Here is a 19,650-nt window from a genome sequence, read left to right as displayed (position 1 = left end):
ATTATAAAATATTTTAGAAAACAATAAAATCTGTTAATCTCTTAAATACACAGAATGCATCTCTTACTATTTCAATCTATGTGAAAATAGTCTTATGAAGCAAATAATCTGTGCATTTCATTGCAATTCAAGGGGACAAAATCCGCATTGTCTAAAAGTCATAAAGAGGAGTACGACATTAGTGACATTGTGCTGTTAACAAAAAAGCGGGAGGTGCAGTGCACAGGGGCTCTCGGCAAGCAAAATGTTTATGGAAGAAGATGAGACCATGTCTCTTATGGGCATGCAAAATCTCCTGTGATGCTGCTTTCTGTGGTATAGTCAAGTCTGATATAGCTTGGATCTTTTTTTTATAATATCGAATCTTTTCTGCCTTTTGTGAGAGTTTTCTTGTTGACTGGCAGTAATTAATGTAGTAGTGTTTGTGATGGCTAGCTGAAAGCTTTATCTTGTCTCCCCCACCAATACTGCATCTTTTAATCTAAATAAAGTATATTTTTTTTTTATGCTGGATGTCCAATTTGGTGAAGGCACCATAGAATCCAAGTGGAAGGGACCGAGGGAGGTCTCTCGTCCAGTGTCCTATTTAAAGCACAGTCAACTCTGCATTCAGACCAGGTTGCTCAGGCCTTTGAGCTAGTCTGGAAAACTTCCAAAGACTGATTTCATAACCTCTTTGTTCAAACTATTACAATGCTTAATTATAATACTTTTTTCCCCATTTTATTTCTGGTTAGAACCTGCCTTATTGCAATTTATGACCGTTGTGTGTCGTTCTGCTGTGCTTGGATGGAGCCTGGCTCTGTCGTTTTGATAGCCTCCTTGTAGGTGCTGGAAGGCTGCAGTTGGGACCCCCAGACTAATCTCTTCTCCAGCCTGAACAAGCCCCATTCCCTCAGCCTGTCCTCACAGAGCAAGTGCTCCACCTCCCTGATGTCTCTCCGCTGCCCTTGCTCAAGTTTATCAGGATCTTGTACTGAGCACAGGTTGGGGGGGTGTCCAAAACTGGACAAAGTCTTCCATCATACTGAGTAGCAGAAGCTAATGGCAAACTTATCAACCATTTAAAAAATAATAAAGTATTTTTAAGAAGCTATTTGACTGCTAACAAACAAGTATATACAATAGGCTATTTTAAGTGCTCGAAACTCTTATTATACTTCATTTCAATGAGAACTTCGGGAAACAGACTTGGATTTGGTCAAATGAAAATAACTAGTTTCATCCTCATTTTGAATGGACAGCTGTTTACCTTGCACAGATTAATTCAGTTGAGAATTTTGCTTTAAGAACATGGGTCTTATCTCATGATCTAGTGTATATAGAGTTTGAATATACTCGGCCAAATTTAGAATGAGAATGCAAGGGACTTCTGAAGGCTACCTAGCCCAGCCAGGGGAACTCAAAGCAGGTCCAGTTAGAGCAGGTTGCTCAAGGCTTGTCCAGCTGAGTCTCGAACATCTCCAAGGATGAAGAGTCCACCACCTCTCTGAGCAACCCATTTTAGTGGTTCATCACTTTCACTGTGAGGAATTTTTTCCTTATATGTATCAGAATTTCTCATGTTTCTTCTTGCACTTTGCTTTTACACCTTTAAGAGCCTGGAACCATCTTCTCTATGATTTTCCATTAGGTAGCTTTAGCCTGCTGGCCACACTCTTGCTAATACAGCCTGGTGTGCTGTGGGCCGCCTTTGCTGCAAGGACATGCTGCTGATTCATGGTGTTCACTGAGAACCCTAAGTCTTTTTCTGCAGAGCTTCTTTTTATCCTGTCAGCATCCAGCTTGTCCTGTTGAGATGGAGTAACTGTGCAGGTACAAGATGCTGCATTTGCCTTTGGTGTTCATGAGGTTCCTGTTAGCCTGTTTCTTGAAAGTTGAGCTCCCTCTGAGCAACAGCCCTCTATAATCTTTCTAATTTGGTATCATCTGCAGGCTTGTTGAGAGTGCGTTCTGTCCCATCATCCAGGTTATAAAAAGGCATTAAGTAATATTGGCCCTAGTATCTATCCCTCAGGATGTCAGGCTGGGTTTTGTATGCCCAAGCACAACCCCTTGAGCCTGACGGTCCAGACAATTTTCTGTCCAGTCTAGTCACTAGTTTGGCTGTAAGGATACTACAGGAGGCTGTGTCAAAAGCCTTGCTACAGTTACTTAAAGTGAGTAAGTAATGAAGCCTGTTGAGCAACAGTAGAGAAATTTTCCTTGTAAGTTTATCCTGGATTTAAGCAGCTATACTTCACTTTCACAGGATTAAATTTCCAAGGTATTAAAGGAGAATATGGTGCTCGGAATGTAATTTCTCCCCATCCTGTCCCTTCCCTTTCCTTTAAAATTCTGAAAGGAAATAGTATGTTTCAAAACTTACTAGTGTATATTTGCTCGTACTGATTGAGCTACCTGAACGTTGCTGTAACCTTGAGCATGTTTCAACCTTACAGCATGAAAATACTTGCCATTTGCGTAGTATTTCTTGAACGCTTTGAAAACACACAGTGCCTTGTTTCACAAAAGCTGTTGACTTTTTAATCTGGATATTTGCAGTGATCACTTAAGTTAGGTGCTCTGTCTTTTTTTTTTTTTTTTTTTTAGTGTAATACTGGTATTTACTACCAGTAATTGATAACATTTAACTGATAACACTGAATTGATCTAGTTAGAATAGCAAGAGAGTCTTTTCAGGAAAATAACAGGCTATTTTATTAGAGAAGGTGGAGAGGTTAGCAGTTCCTGAGGTACAGTCCAAAGTAATATTAAAATTCCTCTTAATTTGTTGCTTCTGAGGCTGAGAGCTTGACAGCAAAATTTTGAACACAATTTCCCCAAACTGCCTCTTAATTTACTTGTAAGCTGTAATATGAAAACATGTATATTTCCTATACACATACAAGATGCCAAAAGCAAAGCTATACCCTCAGTGTAATAAACAATCCATTGCTATTATCTCTTGCTGTGAGATGTCTGTGAAGTTGGTCTGATGTACTAAAACTGTTCTTGCCATGGCTGAGCTGATTTTTCTTTATCCTAATGTCTTCTTTCTTCCAATTATGTCTTTATTCATAACACTTGCAAAGAAAAGATTAAGGCAGACTTCATGATTGGAGATAAATAGAAATACTGAAGCTTCTAGTGGGAAATCAGAGTAGACAATAAATGAGATGGTTTTGTACTAATCTGATATGATTAGGGTGATTTTTAAAATAACATTTGTGTTAGCTGTATATTATTGTAAAACAAAGAAGAAAAGGGAGAGAATAGAGAATGGTATACTGAAGGCTGGATATCCAGCAGCAATACCTCCTGTTCTCCTGGAGTTGCATCTGTTTTTTAAAAATAACTTTAAGGTTACATAATCATTTTCTTAATCTTTCTCCAACCTTTCTGGTTTGGCAGAAAGTTGTTCATTCACCTCACAACAGGGAGCTTGCTAATTGTGGCTGAAAGCATACCTAGTGGTTGAAGAGCTGCAGATTCTGTTCCTGAAATGAGAGTGTAGAAGATAATCCCACTTTTATTAAATACTTTTACTTCCTCATTTTGTTTGAACTAAAACATAAACAGTAATTTCGGAACCTAAGAAGGGTCGTGTGGTAATTACGGCAGTAGAAAATACCTTCAGTGTGTTTGACACCTAGCAGTTTACCTGCTAATGCTCAGTATGTATCAGCCTGCTGTACTTGTTTTTCTCCTGTTAGAAATTCAGATTCCTGTGTGATACTGTATTAATCCTTTAGCACAAGATTTCAAAAGTACTTTAGGTGCTTCTTGAACCTTCCATTCAGGGGAGAGTACCTACGTACATCGGAAAGTTTTACTGAGCACCTGTCCACATTTCAGGAGGTGTAACTTCAGAAGTCTCTAAGAATGACTGTCGTTGGTCAGATGAGGTCTGTGCCTTGGGAAGAGTAGGAACAGGACAACATATAGTGGTACTTCAGCCATAATATTTTTGGCTTTGAATGCTCTGTGTCTTTGGTCCTATGAAATAAGAAAAATTTAATTCTTTCCTCATAATTTTGAAAATTCAGTTCACTGCTTTGGCAACAACTGAACACCACACTATTGTTCATACAGCTCTAAATGAAGTAGTTCAGAAAAGAGAACCTGTGATCACTTCCAGAAAGAGAACCAGTAATGTTCTTTCTTACTAGTAGCTACTTCTGACCCCATTAGAGAGGTTCAGACTGTATTTTTATTTTGCATTTGACATTGAAATTCCCTTGTTGCTTTATCTGGTCAATCAGTACTGTACAAGATCCTTTTGCAGCTGTTTTCCACTTCTGTGATCATAAGTAATTTAATATCAATAAACTGCCACCTTTCTACTCACCCTTTTTGTAGATAAATATTGAAATCTATGAGTCCAAGCATGAATCCCTCTGGGGGACACACTGGTAACCTCCCACTTTTTATTACTGTAGTCAGTAACTGATTTATTAAATGATCATTTCCTTTATTTCATGGCAGTTTACTTCGGCTTTTATGAGGGACATTAGCATGAACTTTTTGAAGATTCAAGTCACCTGTTGGTAAGATCAGCTAATCACCTTTCTGCATGACCCATGAAATCTCCAACCCTGTGAGGTAAACAGCCATACCAATTGTGAAGTACTATGATGATAGATATTTCTAGAACCCCTATGCAGAAAACACTGAAATTTGATTGCCCTGGCATAGATGAAATGCTATCATGTGGCAAATGTAGGTGGGTTTTGCAATGGGATGCTACTTCCAGCTGTAGCTTTGCAAGTTCCTTGCATTGCTAATACAAACAGGCTTACCTAAGCACAACCGAATATTGAGCGTGCAGAAGGGTTGTCTGTAAATTACAGTATAGTAACTTTTTGGCTTTGTACTGGGCCATGATGTTGAGATGTAGATCACTTTCAAGAGTGGAAAGCTCCAAGAAACCTCACCTGTTTGAAGTGGTTATGCTTCTTGATGTTATCAGTACAAACAATGCATTAGTACTGAATTAAAATGTATTTTTGATGTGTTGAACTGGTTTCAACTGGTTTTTAATGTACTTACTAAACTTCGTTTCCATATTGTGGGAGGAGGCATTTGGATGCTTGATCTTTCTGTTCTAGAGACTTTCAGTATGGATTATTTGTACTGGAATGATACATGTCTGGGACTATGTTGTGTCTTTGAGGATATCATTTGCAGAGGGAGGCTGGCCTAAAACTTCTTGAGCTACAACTGTCATGAGGCAACATATTTTTATTATGCACAATATAGCTGTGAGCAGTGACAAATTTTGCTCAGTGTGACCAAGTTTTCCAAAGGACATCAAGCACAATTCGTACGTATCCTCTGGCTCTAAGGGAACCTTTGGCACTGGGAGAGTAATGAAGATCTAGCTAGCATGACCTGGGACTATACCTATATTCCATTATTTCTCAGCAGCAATGTGAGGAGAAAGCAAACAATGGGAGGCTTGATAATAGTTGGAGAACAGCACTAATAGAATTTTACAGAACTAAAAGCTTTGAAGGTTGGGAATGGCAGCAAATATTTTAGAGCTGTGAGAAAGTAGGTAGCCACCGAACCTGTAGTTCCACACAACTCCATGCAGATGCAAGTGCCTATCTCTGGTTATCAAATCAGACAAAGACCTAGAAAACAGACAGTTCTTGAGAGATCATCCTGAATGGTTATCCTTCTTTGTATTCCTATGTCCAGGCAGGACTGTCTAGCAAGATCCAGGAGCCTGAGACTTTTGTTGCGGCATTTGGATAGGTGAGAGTAGGAGAAAGCATTGGAACAGGTTGCTTTTGCCTGTGCTGCATCAGCTCACACAGTAGCTCTGGCACCCAAAAATTGGGTGTCAACAAAGTATTACGGGGACAACCCATCTGTTTCAGGCCTAGCCTGGGCGTGCAGAGAAGGGAGTGTTAGCACAGAATCATTCAGGGAGGAGGGGCCTCAAGGCATCGCCAGTCCAACCTCTTGCTGAAAATGGAGTCAACACTGAACTAGAAGCAAGTTGCTGAGGGCTTTGGTTGGGTCCTGAAAACCTCCAAGGAGCAAGATTTCAGTTGCTCTGGGAAAGCTGCTCCAATGTTGATTCTCCTCATCATGAAATCTTATTTTCTTCATATTAAATTGGAACTGTATTCTGGGTTGTCAGTAAGAATAAGAGCCCTTGGGTTTTGATTTGTGAAACAGCAACACCTGTTGTCATACTCTGGCATGCTCGCAATTAATTGCTCTGCATTTGCGCCGATTAGAGGGTTTGTAATACAGCCCACGTAGGGAATGCTGTACCTGCCAGGCATTTGTTTCTGAGGGTACACATATAGTAGTCTTTCTCCATGTGTATGTTTGTTAGACCAGCTGGCACGGAAGCAATTTTTAAATGGTTCTGTGTGCACTGGGAATAGAAATACGTGTATTTTGGACAGTCTTGGAAACCACTAGCGAGACATGACATTACTACACTGAAGCATAACTGGTAAAGCAGCAGTTGTGGTCCACTTTCCCACCACTGCTATTCTTTCTCTGTGCCTTCCCTCTTTCTGCAATCCGCTCAAACCACAAACTTGCTGAAGAACAGCAATGTTTCCCTGGAAACATTCATCACCTTTCAGGGCTTATTCTGATGGTTTCCATTATTTAGAATATAGTTTCCTTCTCCCCTGGGACTGGGCAAGGTCACCATTAGGGGGAGAATAGGATATGGAGGCTATTTCGAAAATATCTTGAACAAATTGGCATTCTTTCTCATGGACAAAGAAAATTACAGCACAACATGCTGTGGATAATGGGACCAGGGAAGTAATCTGTGCTCCTTGGACAGTTTTTTGTCAAGATGAAAATCTGCTGAGGATTCAGGACATAAGCAATGTCAGAAGAGGGGAGTTAGTCTTGCTCACAGTGCTGGTCTGCAACTGGGTCTGGGTAAGGACCTGCATTGCACATAACGGCTGCTCGCCAAAGTAGAGGACGCTCACCAAAGTAGAGGACACTCCAGTGCCCAATCTACAAGCACTCTTGAAGGTAAGGCTTTTGGTTTGTTGGTGTTTTTTTATTTATTTACTCAACGTACAGATCAGCCAGTGAATTATAAGCACTGCCTTTTCCCTGATGGCAATGGACCAGCTCATGCCTTCCTTCTACTGTTACCTCCATTTGCTATATTACCTTTCTCATGCAACCTAGAGGCTGCTCTAAGATTGCCTCCAGGACCTGCTTACCTCCCTCGGGTTCATAAGCATGTTCTAAATGCTTTTCTTCTGTCTTGTCTAGAACTCGTCTCCTAGCAATCAGCTGAGCTTGCAGTCTGCAACAGGAATCTGTCTAGCATGCATGTCCACATAATTGAATTGTATGGCCTTAGGATAGAGGTGCTATGTGAGACCAGGTGGGGACAGTGCAGTGTGTTTCTGAACGCTGTTGAGGGCTGATGTACTTCTTACTTCCTGGATGGAGACTTGTGAGCTGTGCGTGCAAGGTGGCTCTGAACAGCTAGCAGCTTTTTGACATTCCAACTCAGGGGCAGAGAGGTACCACTTCCTGAAATAGGAGGCCAGCAAAAGACAGAAGAACCAGCCCCACTATGGTGTTACACTTTAGGTCTCCCGGATTGCTGCAGTGGCAGGAGCTAGCTGCCTTTGTGTGCCATTGCCTGGGGAGGCAGCAGTGCAGCTGAGGAAAGTATGGGATGATACATAAGATCGTCCTTTTTTAGGATCATGTCAGACAGATCAATCTTCAGGATGACCTTGTTTTTCTGATGTTAGTTGTTCCAATTAACTGGCAAGATTGTACCCCTCCTGCTTTTTTTTAACAGTACTTATAAAGCTGATGTAATGGATTCTCTTTTTCCTTTGTGGAAACTTCTTGGCAACTCTTTCTCCCTGTGAGGCCAGCGGCTGTAGGCTAGGATGGCAATCCTCATGCAGTCAGATGGGATTTGGCAAGTATCTCTTGGAGGGGAGCACGCTGTAGGGAGCACCTATGACTACATGGGCAAGGTCTTCCTGAAATGTAAGCTTCACTTTGTAATGGGAGGTCTCTTGCTAGGCATGTTTGATCCCAAGTGATTGTGAAGGGAGGTGATTATATATGTTGGTATGGAATAGGCAACAATTTACACTTTTACAGGCTCAGATGTTTTAAGTGTAATCCCAGTGTTACTTGGCTATATGCATACAGATGGATTTTTGGACTGCTCTCCTATACTTTGATCAGGCCCCCTACCTGTGATAGTGCCAGACTGATCAAAGTTAATCTGGAGTAGAGAGGTTGCTGGCCTGCTGCCAGAAAATGTCCACACTCTGAAGAGTAAAATGTTCATGCATTCAGCTGCCAGTCAGGATAACTAGTGACTGACTCCTAGTGATCAGCAAGGCACTACAGGGCCAGGGCATGCCTCTGAGCCGCAAGTGCTGAGGGCCCAGCATGGAGACAGCATGCAGCGTGTGCTCCGGCAGAAATCCCTGAACCAGTGCTCAAGACTGTGCTCACAGTGTGCCGGCCTCATGCAGCGTGGCCAGAACGGAGGCAGTAATGGGTCTCGTCACCCTGAACTACTTCCCCACTGACTGATAAGCACTGGGGGTTGTTAGCTTCTATGGGGGACAGTGAGCCTCTTGTACGTGAGGCACTGAAGGTGACACGGGTTTGAAGCTGAGGGGCTGAAGCTAGATTTTCATGCAAAGCCTTAGAACTTGACTATTTAGATAACTCAATCTATCACCCTGTTTTTAACAGAAGGTTAGAGCAGACAATCTCTGGAGGTCCCTTCCAACATAGACTTTTCTGAAAGAGACAGAATTATAGAAATTTTGTCTAAACTCTGTTTTTCCATATGTGGATAACTACACAGTCTTACCTGTCTATGTCAGAAGAGTAAGGGAGAAGGGGATACAGCCTCGTGAGCCTTGATGGTCTCTGAAGAAGACTGTTAAGATGCCAAGCTCTGAAGGTCCTGCCATGGATCATCTTACCACTGCTGAGCTGAGTTCTGTAGAGCCACAACGTTGGCTTTGTGCCGTTTTATGAGGGCCACCCTTAAGGACTTAGTACCTTTAGTTCAGTCCTGGCCATGAGGGACCTGCAGTGGCTTCTGCAGGTTCTCTGCACCACCCTGGCCAGTGTTGCAGCAAAAGGTTGATTAGTCTGGTGTCTCTGCCTGTGTGGAGCTTTGTGCCCCAAGTGATAATCCTCCTGTAAGGTGGAGCATGAGGGAGAGGTGACGGAAGCTCTCTGCATGCAACCACATTCAGTGCAGCATGGTTCAGGCACTCAGGGTTTTTGAAGTAGGGATACCAGTATGTTACAGAGTTCCTGATTATATTTCTATTATGCTCTTTCCTGTTCTGAGAGGCTTTATGATTTCAGATTTATGATCTGAACATGCTGCTTTCAAAAGCAATTAAAACCTGTCATCTTTTTGTTCTGCTGGTTTTGCACTGACTTATTTTCTACTTTAATGCTAGTGAAGAGAGTGCACAAGGGTTTTAACTAAAATTTTTACCGAGCGCTTGCAACCTACTTGTTGAGTCAAAGAGCAGAAACAGGTCTATCCACAGGCATAATAACGTGCTTTATCACCTGTCTTGAGGGGAACACTGCTGCTTCTTTTTCCAGGTGGAGGTGGTCTTCCGCGGTTTTTTTTTTCCCGGGCCCCACGCTCGCCATTACCGCCTCGGGCCCCGAGCAAGCGAGGCCGGCGTGGCGTGCCCTCCCCTCCACCTCCCGTGCCTGAGCCCTCTCAGGGCGAAATACCCACCGCCCCAAGCCGGCCGCCTCACACCCCTCTCCCGCCCCCGGCTCCACCGGTCCCCCCCGCGACGGTTAGAGTGCCCAACAGAAGGCGCTGACGCAGCAGAGCCGCTCGTCTCCAGGGCAACCGGGAGGCGGCGGGCGGGGGACCGTCGCCCCCTCGCGCCACGCCGGCGACCGCAGGCCGCGCCCCGCCGGGCGCTGCGTGGCCGCCTCCCGGGCGGGGCGGGGCGGAGCGGAGCGTCCCGGGGCGGCGTGGGGCGTCTCGGCGGTGCGAGCGGGCGGTAGCGACGGCGGCGGCTCTGCTTTGCAGCCCTCCCGCCTCACCCCCACCTGCCGCCTGGCGCCATGTGCGAGCCCAGCAAGCAGGACATTGCCGCCATCTTCAAGCGGCTCCGCTCCGTCCCCACCAACAAGGTAAGGGCGCCGGGCCGGGGCCGGGGCCGCGGCGGGGGGGGAGGCAACGGCTGCGCTCCGCCGTTGTGACACGTCGCACTGCCGGCGGGGCGGGGAGGAGGAGTGCCCGCGGCCCACCACGCCCCGCCGAGCCCCCGGTCCCCTAGCCCGGCTGCCCGCTGCCGGGGGGCCCCTGTGAGAGGAGCGAAGGGAAGGAAAGGGAAGGGAAGGGAAGGGAAGGGCCGGGCGGGCAGCGGCACCCGGGGCCGGCCGTCCCGGAAGCGGGGGAAGCCCTTCTCGCCGTCGGCTGGGCAGCTCTGCCTGCCCTCCGGCCGGCCCGGCGGGCGATGCGCAGGCGGGTCCGCTGGGCGTTTTGGGTTAAGCCTTTAATTGGGGAGGTGCAGCTCCTCTCGGGTAGCTGGTGTCTAAGGATTGCCGGACGGAGGGTCAGCTCAGCTAAAAATAAAAAGCAAGTTCCGAAACAGTGACAACCTAGAGTGTTGAATGTGTTTTTCTCTTTTGGGCTTTTTTTTTTGTGTTTTTTTTTTTTTAATCAAAGAAGCAAAGCCCATTGTGGCACAGCTGCTTCTGTGGCGATAAAAGTTTGATGTTTTCTCATCACATTGGACTCGTCCAGCGAAGACTTTAATTTTTCACTGTCGTAAAGCCCTGTTGATTTTTTTAGTATCCGTTACGTATGAAGGTGTGCGGTGGCTAGCTGCGAACTGGGAAAGGTGCCTCAGACTGCAAGGTGACATGGCAGAAGCGTTGGGCGGCAGAGCTACTTTCAGCAGCTGTGTGCTCCTGTGCTGCTTTTTAGTGCCATCTGCTCCATTGCCTTGGCATTACGATATATGCTGTGAACATATCTGAAAAATACAGTAGGAAACAGTTATGAAGAAACACCGTGGTTTTGTTTTCTGGAAATATGAGTCTGGAGGTCTGTCTTTGGTCCAAGACTGACTTCCATGCTTTGAACAGAAATCATTAAGACTGTATGGGCAATGGACACGCGTCTGGTTTCTCAGAAAGCATAGCTCAAAGATGAACACTCGCCGACTAGTTTCCAACACAAGCATTCCTAAAACTTGCCTTTGCAAGGGGGGAAAAAGTTCGTCAAGGAAAGGCCCTAGTCCCAACAGGGAGAGTCAGAGAGAAGGTCTTTTACAGGCTCCTGAAATTCACTGGTACTGTGCCTGAGAGGTTGAGTAGTTCTGTAATGCTGTTGTGATGCTTTTTCTGTATTGGGATCACGAGAGAATCAGAAGGTACTGCCCATAGCTGGTGAGGATGGAAAACGCAAGGATGGAGTGCCTCGAACAGTTCTGAACTTGTTACTGTGCTAGACTTAGTAAGGTGGTTGTGGTACCTGTGGTTGCTCAGGCATATCTGTCTCTCCTTGCAGCCCTGTCAGGTGCTATACAGAAATTTAGTGCCAGTGTTGACAAAGCAGTATTGGCACAGTGTGTGCTGCTATTCACGCTAGGTCAGTTTGAAAGAAGTAGCTCAAGTGCAGAGAACTCATTAGCACTGCAGTGAAGCCCAGTCTTGTTGACCTGTAAAGACAGAGAGGAAGGAGAGTGGGAAACGTCAACAGCTTAGATCTCAACTCTCCCGTGCCCATGTATCTGACCAGTCTTTTTAAGTAAAAGTTGTTGCTGTCATCAGTTTATCCTCTCGCATTTGATTACATCTTGTTCTGTTTCCTTTCTCTTGTGTTCTTATGCAGTCTGCCCCTTTTATTTGTAGAGCTTTTCTGCTGGGAAAGATGTGGGAAAGACAGATGTGGGAAAGAAATGCAAATATGAGAAGGGTTCTGTATTAAAAGCTTAGTGATATGCTTTAACTGTGTTGTTCATGTATACAGTTTGGGAAGAACTGGTATCTCTTCAGTGCAGCATCTGGGCTTACTGACTGCCTGCTATAAGCAGGCATGTACATTTACACTGTGCTAGGTGCTCTGCAGTAGTTCTTAGTGCACATGAGCTTACGCAAATAATTCTTGTTTAAATAAATGTACAGTTTAATTTGTGGATTATAGTGTGTTCAAACTGATATTTTTTGAATAATTGTCTTGAAATTAACATATCTTTAATTTGATCTTAGTTTCCTTTACTGTGTATAGCATGAGAAATAGCTTTTTTTTGAGTTCTTAGTGTGTCTTTGGGTATTACATAGTATAGAGCTGTCTGACGACACTTAACAAACATGTTACAATTATTAAGTAGGATGTATTTTGTACATATAAAAATGCTCATAGTCCCTAAGCTACCTGGTATTGTTAACTTCAATGTTTGTAAAGCTCACCTGTTTTGAAGACTTGCACCCTGAGGCTGTGCTGTACAGTCTCTTTTAATCTGGCATAAATCTATTCCTCTGAAAGTGGTAGTTTTTCATTCCCTTCTCTCTGGTTCTTTCTTTTCTTTTGTTGATGATAGTAGTCGTCATCAGCTTGGAGACCCTTGGCTGAAAACCAAGTATGTGTGTTATGGTGGTGGTTTCTCATTTTATTGGTGGTGGTTTCTCAATACAGTTGTTCAGTTTTGTTATTACAGTGTGTATTGTGGTGCGGTGTGTATTGGAGGGTGGGAGTTTTTTGCCCCACTCTAGAGTGTAGTATATAATGTCTCGCTTAAATCATTTTAAGGCCACGACGCTTCCAAAATGGGCAGTCCTGTCTTCTTCCTGTGGCAAACACTCCTTTTCCCTCCCTTATATTGGCACAACTGGTCATGTGGCTGTGATGTGAGTTGGACTTACCTTTGCTCTGAGTCAAAGCAGTGCAGTGCTGGTTTCCAGTAGGATCAACAACTGTGATTATTATTGCTGATGCAAGAGAAGAAAGAAAGCATATCTGGGTAGAGTGGCTGGTAACTAAGAGAGTAGCTGCTTGGTCTTGGATCACCTTTGAGCGAGTGTGAAACTACCTCCTGAGTTGCAGCTGGTTTAGTGTTGATGCACCTGTATGGTGGCCTTCCATGCTAGGAATGGCAAGCACAAGGAGATGCGGAGCTGCTACCCTGTGGCAGTAGCCCTGCTACATGGGAGGTTGAAAGTGTCAGTGTAACTGTGACTGCAGGGATAAGCTTGCTGAACCTGCTCACCTCTTCTGAAGTGCCCAAACTAACATTTCTACAGTCTATATATTATTTCATTTCCGTATCCAATAACAATGTATATTATGTATTTATTTATTAACATAGGTATCTTGTGCAAGGTGACTGCTTGCTGTGGATTATACCCGGGTCTTTGTGTTTGCTCTGGTACAAACATCTCAATTAGGGCTTTTTTTCAAAGTAACTGTTACTGAATTTAGGCTGTCCTGAAATGCTTTAACACAAAATAAGCAAAAAGAATGCAAGTGTATTTTAAAAGCAATAGATTATTTAAGCATATCCTTCAAATTGATTTTTATAATGATTTTGATATCTTAGTTGTGCCTAAATCAGTATAGAAAATACACTTCATATTTTTTTGATATGGAAATTATTTCATAGGGTGAAAATTGGTTTTAATCCCCCCCCCCCCCCAGTTCTTGTTAAAATTTATGTGGTGGGAAGCACTTTAAGAATTGAGAAAACTAAGCAAAATGAGTCTAAATGTTAATGAAACATGCTTTTATTTCTGTTGCATAACATGATGGAAATGGCAGTTCTACATTACTTTCACAAGAAAATTCGATGTTCCTACTTGCATCGCAATCCTAAAAGCTTCAGGTTTTATGCATACGAATAATTTTCACAGATGTCTGGTAAATAGTTGATAGAGAGTCCTGCATGAGTGAAGATACTGAGCTATATTGCTTTGTGGCAGCTAGCTTCCAAGGTGATGCAATTGACTTTTAAGATGTTGAAATTAAGAAGTGCTTGTAATTGTACCGGGGAGGGGATGAGGATCTTTAGGGATGTATATAATTGAACTTTTTTTAAATGTGGGATTTTTTTTAACCACCCGCTGATACTCAAGATTCTTGTTTCCCGTTTGTGCTCCAGGGAATTTCCACAAGACTTAGGACTGTAAGTCTGCTTTGCTTTCCTGTATTAGAAGCGAGATCAGGGCTGTTCTGTTCACTTTTGTTTCAAGCAGAATCTTCTCCTGTTTTGTTGTCCCCATCCTCCTTTTGGCCTTGTAAGAAAAAGCCTGAAAATAGCCAATTTAAAATGAAGATGAGGCTCATGTTGCTTTTAAGGAACTACTTCAAAGAATGGAGAGAATTAGGAAAAAGATAATGAGTTCTGACTACTAAGGCTGTGTGTTTTCTTAGAGTATGGCATACATGAAGAGTTACTCATGAAGAGTTTCCCTAACTCCCTCTATATCATTCTTCCGTTTGTGCTTGTTTCACGGCCTCCCTCTAACCCCTCCTTTTGTCACTCATTGTGTAGCTTTTGTCTTATTTCTTCTTCCTGCTATATGTCAGTGAATGACCCCATTTCCGCATACAATAGCGGGATACGTAAATGACTTAACATTAATAAATGTTAAGTCTCTGTTGAGAGAGAAAAAGGGGAATTGCACATGCAGGAAGTGTGACCTCCATGCTTTCTGTTTGTGTTACAGGTCATTAGTCTAACTGAAGCTCAGACTTAAAATGTTCGTATGTCAGAAGAGCTAATGCTGGATCTGCTGGTGAACTTTGCTTGTGCCTGATAAACTTGGACTGTACAAGCCTAAATAGACCCACACTAAAACGAGTTTAGCCTCGAACTGCTTCTGGGCCTGTACTTGAAATTTATTTGGGTGGATGGTGGATGATAGGTGAGCTGACTTGAGCGCAAACTCAGGGCTTGTTTGACTGGGTATGTACAAAAAAATAGAGACAAAAATCTCTATTTAGTTGTACAAATAGAGTTTCTAGCGAGGAGACTTCTTAACCTTTTCTGTTTTTTTCAGCCTGACAAGGAGGTGCTGGAAGCATTGTGGCCTGCTTGTAGGGTGTTCCGTATGTCCCCAGCTGACTTGGAATAAACTTTTTTTTTTCTTTCTGCATATAGCTAGAACTTCCCTTGCTGTCTGAGGATGCATTAGGTTTATAGGAGCATGTTAAAGGATAAAGTTGCAGATTGGAACTCCATCGATTTGTGTGTAAAAGCTTGTCTCTCCGTGGAGTTATTTCTTAGTAGATGCCACTGACTGTATCTATAGATGGATGCTTTTACTGTAGAAGTACTTCTTTGCAGCCTTTATAAATACCACTGAAAAAGCATTGATCAGATAATGAAGTGCTTTCATACAGGAATAGATGTGTGCACATGGGATTAACTAGGAATAGCTGTTTCTGTTTAAATTTGTGCTCCTCCTTGCATTTGAAAATTGATTCGTATCAGATAAATTTTTTGGTTTTGCTTTCCTTGGCCAAAGAAGTACAAAATTCAGAATAACTGAAACAGGGCTTGAAAGTTGTAGTCTGCAGAGCTGCAAAGTGTATGAGATGTAGACGCAGATACCTCTTGTAGTTTTGGCTGAATGTTAGGAGTCTAATGTGGTGGCAGAGGGTAAGAAAATCTTGGTTTTGTCTATGCAGTAATTGTGGGCATATTTGCTTTTTTACTGGCCTATGTTGTGGATAGTTAAAAGGTTGATACAGCAATACACGTGTGATACATCACACAAATAGTCATGTCTGGCAGAGAGTGCTCAGCTAGGCACTACACAGCATGGATGCTTTCTTCACAGAGCTGGATTTCAGAGGCTTGCTCTAAGGGTCAAGGATTCTATATGGGAAGGTAGATAATGATGTCATTAGTGCTGCTGCTAACTGCAGTTGCATGTATGTTCTGAGGAAAGAGTAGACTCAGTGGTACGTCATGAAGAGAGCCTGCCCTTGGCAAAATATTTCTTAAACGCTTTTGTATTTCAGTAGTGCTGGAAGTACTGTGTTAAATGTGTGTTTGCACTAGACTGATGTGGGTTCTGTGACCTACGGTTTCTCAGCCTGTGGTCCATGTATACACTGGTTATAGTCAGAAACCGGGAAGGCATGTGGTCCTGTCTAGTTAGGGCAAAGACACACAAGTGTGGGCAGATCACGTAACTCCTGTTTATATTTATAAAATTAGGATAATATGAAGTTGTCATGTCAACAGATGCTGTAAGGATGAGTTAATTAAGTTTGGTCACTGCAAGGGTGTTAGCATGACCTATAATACAACTATAAGACGTAGTTATGCTCAAGTCCTGTTACTGATCTTTATTTTCTTTAAGGTATGTTTTGACTGTGGAGCAAAGAACCCTAGCTGGGCAAGCATAACATATGGAGTTTTTCTCTGTATTGATTGTTCAGGGACCCATCGATCACTTGGTGTTCATTTGAGTTTCATTCGGTAAGTAGTTTATATATTTTTATAGTAAAAATTGCATCTTTTAATGTTTTTGTTTGTTTGTTCAGATTCCTGCTCAGAGAGGAAAACCCATTCTTCTCTCAACTACTGATTCAGGCCTTGTTAATGTTTGTATTGGCTTTGATGTATCTGATAGTTGCTTAGGAATTAGGTAAATAGGTAGGGTTTGGCAGAATTTGTACCATGCACCCATCCCCATTACCTGTTTCTTGTATTAGTAGTGCGGATTCGTTGGCAGGTCTCTTTCTACATTGAAGATGATGAAAATGAAGAACAGAATAAGCATGTTGGAAGTGTTTTATCATTCCTCCAAATGAAGACTGAGGCAAATATTAGTTTATTATCTTCAACAGTGTTACAGTGTATTGATCATAAAGATAATCTGACCCCCAGCAAGCCAGTTCAGAGAGCTAAGTAGCATTTTGCCAGCTTTGCTTCCTGAAGTAGTTCATTATGGTGTCACCTGAGTGCTAGTCCTGGGGTAGTGTAAAGGGCTACCCCTTTTGGCAGCTCTTTAGCTCAGTCAATCAGTTGGTACAGTAAATCTGCACCCTGAGCTTATCACATTTCAGGTGAGTATCCTAACTGATGGCCTGTGGGCCTTTTTGGCCTAATAAATAATTACGTCTTGGAAATGTAAGTTTTTCTGCTTGAAGTGAGGGAGAGCAATGCATCCAAGAACGGATTGCAGATAAAAGCAGCCGTTTTCCATCAACTAACATTCTTCCTCTGCTGCCTTTTTGCTGTATACAAGAATGTTACAAGAGGCCTCTCAAGAATCCGTTCCTAATGATCACAGTATTAATTCTCCTCATACTCACTGAGCCCCAAATTTTTGTTGTGATATGACATTTGAATTGTCATTTTGTCCATTATATGTGATTATCGTCTGCTGTTGACAAGAGTTCAAATGTGATTCCTGAAAATGTATCTTACTGGTGCTTTTTAAAAGGGAAAACCTGTCAGCCAGAGGGTGCCTTTTTTTCAAGCTTTTACAGTTTGTAAAACTGTGGCAGTTTTACACGGCTTTATTAATTTGTTTTGCACATTGTGTATTGTGGCAGATTTTTTTTTTATAGATGCATATTTTTCACTTTACAAAAAAAAGGGAGGGAGAGAAACACTTTAGCAAAAAAAGGTAGAGAGATTTTAAATGGCTTTGGAGATAACGTTAAAAATGTTTCCTTCTGTTTAGATCTACAGAACTGGATTCCAATTGGTCTTGGTTTCAGCTGAGATGCATGCAAGTTGGAGGAAACGCAAATGCTGTATGTACTCCTGAGTATTTGCTTTGCACGTTGAAGCTTGTTAGGCTTGGAAGCTATTGTCTGTCCTTATTGGTTCACATCTTGGGATATTTTTATGTTACCAGTTAATTTCTCTTTTTTTTTCCCCCCTCTTGTTTGTAAGAATTCCTTTGAATGCCGATTTCATCCTCCATATTTCTTGCAACTTTTCTGTCTTGGTATAATCTGCAAATGTTTTATTTTTCCTTAGAAGTCATTAATAAAAATCACTGAAAAGGCCATATCAGATTCCTTGTCCATATGTGTCTAACTTAACAGTGAAACGTTGACAGCTGCTGAACGATGTCTTTCCAACAGCTCGTAAACCTAGCTTACAGGCATTTTCCTGTGACCATATATCCTTACATGGTTTATGAAAATATCATGCCAAAAATCATGTCACTGTCAAAAGTCACATTGAAGTCAAGATCTGACTTATAGCTGAGGTACAACTGCAGTTAAGACAAGACATGCTGCACTGTCAGAGAGGAAATAGCAGTGTTTTGGTTTTGGCCAATTCATATTGGCTGTTACTTTCAACTTGATTTTTTTATGTACTTACAAATTAGTTTGTTACACAGTATTTTTATAAACTGAAGTTATGTTGACTGCTGTATTGTTCTCAAATCTCCTTTTTAAAAGAGGACGTTTTCCTTTGTCAGCTCTTTCGGAATCTTGCCTGTTTTCCTGTGTTTTTTCAAAGATTGACCACCAATAACTGAGATTGCTTCCCTAAGTTGACCCACCCTGTGAAGAAACATGCGACTTCCCTAAGCAATTTCTACTTTTCTTCTAATTCCATGAATGCTTACCCCTTATCTTTCTTCAGTTGTGCTTTGTCCTTAATGTTGTTTCTTTAAGAAACTTCACCCAAACTTGCTTTCCATAGGCTTTTTCTTAACAATTTTGAGATTGCTGAATCTGCTTTCCTTAAGTCTAACACTTTCATATTCTGCTGGTTTTTCTATTCTTTTTCTTTCTATTTCCGTAAAAAGAATGATGAATTCAGGGTCATTATTATTCATCTTCCACTTCTGCATTTTCCAATCAAACCTTTTCTTTGAATTAGACATCCAGCAGGTCACCGTCTCTGGCTTACACATCTGAGCAGTTGCATGCCTTCTTGAGAAATAAAGTGATGTCCTGTCCCTCTTTTTCTTCTGCCTATCCTTTCTAAGTTACACCTTTCTGTATTAATACTGCTGCTAAATGAATTTCCTCACCAAGTTTCTGTTATCTCACTTAGTACATGAAAATCACAGTATTGACTAATCAGAAGAGGGAGATTTTGCATGGAAATTTTTTTCATTTTTAGCAAAAGGTTTTAAGGCAGTCAGAAAGAAGAGACGGCAGAGTTTGAAAAGTACTTCAGTTAATGTTAGAAAGCATATTATCAGAAGTTTAACGATAAACCTTTACTATTTAATTTTATGACTTTTTGTCTTTCTGCTTGGATGTCACTGTTTCCTATCATACATTGTACCAAGAGGTATAATATACCCACACCCACCCCTCAAATACCTCAAATTCACGATTAGCCTGTTTTGGCTTACCTAGGAAGACTAATACCTGAAAATTTAAAGGCAAGTTTAGTAAACTATCTGGACATTTAAACAATAAAATTAACATATTCCCTTTAATTGCATTAAAAAAATAATTCCCTTTTTGTTCCAATTAAATGCCAAATTCTATTTTTACTAACTACTGTTTAGAAGCACTATCAGATTAACATTAATCATTTGTAATCTAAAATTGCCTGGTGATGCTAAATCTTGGATAACAGCAGTCCTGAGCTTCGTACCTATGTATCAGATTGCTAGAAAATCTGAAGTGTTCTTAGTTTGTTTTGTTTTCAGAATAAATCTCTATGATGATTTGAATTAGGATATACCAAA

The 19,650-nt window shown here is 42.0% G+C and overlaps 1 protein-coding gene across 3 annotated transcripts in view; it reads left to right on the top strand.

Annotated features, from left to right (window-relative positions):
- The first annotated feature begins 9,962 nt into the window (after nt 1-9,962).
- ARFGAP3 (ARF GTPase activating protein 3) overlaps nt 9,963-19,650 on the top strand; it is a 40,823-nt gene continuing 31,135 nt past the window's right edge. The window contains exons 1-3 of one of the 3 annotated variants that reach the window (XM_075507002.1): nt 9,963-10,149; nt 16,333-16,451; nt 17,665-17,737. In XM_075507002.1, coding sequence (XP_075363117.1) covers nt 10,081-10,149; nt 16,333-16,451; nt 17,665-17,737 — 261 coding nt within the window. In that variant the 5' untranslated portion in view covers nt 9,963-10,080. Of the gene's footprint in view, nt 10,150-14,022; nt 14,145-14,865; nt 14,887-16,332; nt 16,452-17,664; nt 17,738-19,650 lie in introns of those variants that run through there. The other 2 variants (XM_075507013.1, XM_075507023.1) reach the window with 2 other exon arrangements.

The sequence above is a fragment of the Mycteria americana genome, chromosome 1 (assembly GCF_035582795.1).
Source record: "Mycteria americana isolate JAX WOST 10 ecotype Jacksonville Zoo and Gardens chromosome 1, USCA_MyAme_1.0, whole genome shotgun sequence".
In the NCBI taxonomy this organism is placed as follows: domain Eukaryota; kingdom Metazoa; phylum Chordata; class Aves; order Ciconiiformes; family Ciconiidae; genus Mycteria; species Mycteria americana.
Note: the sequence above shows the minus strand (reverse complement) of the source record. Positions and strands in the feature narration are given on the sequence as shown.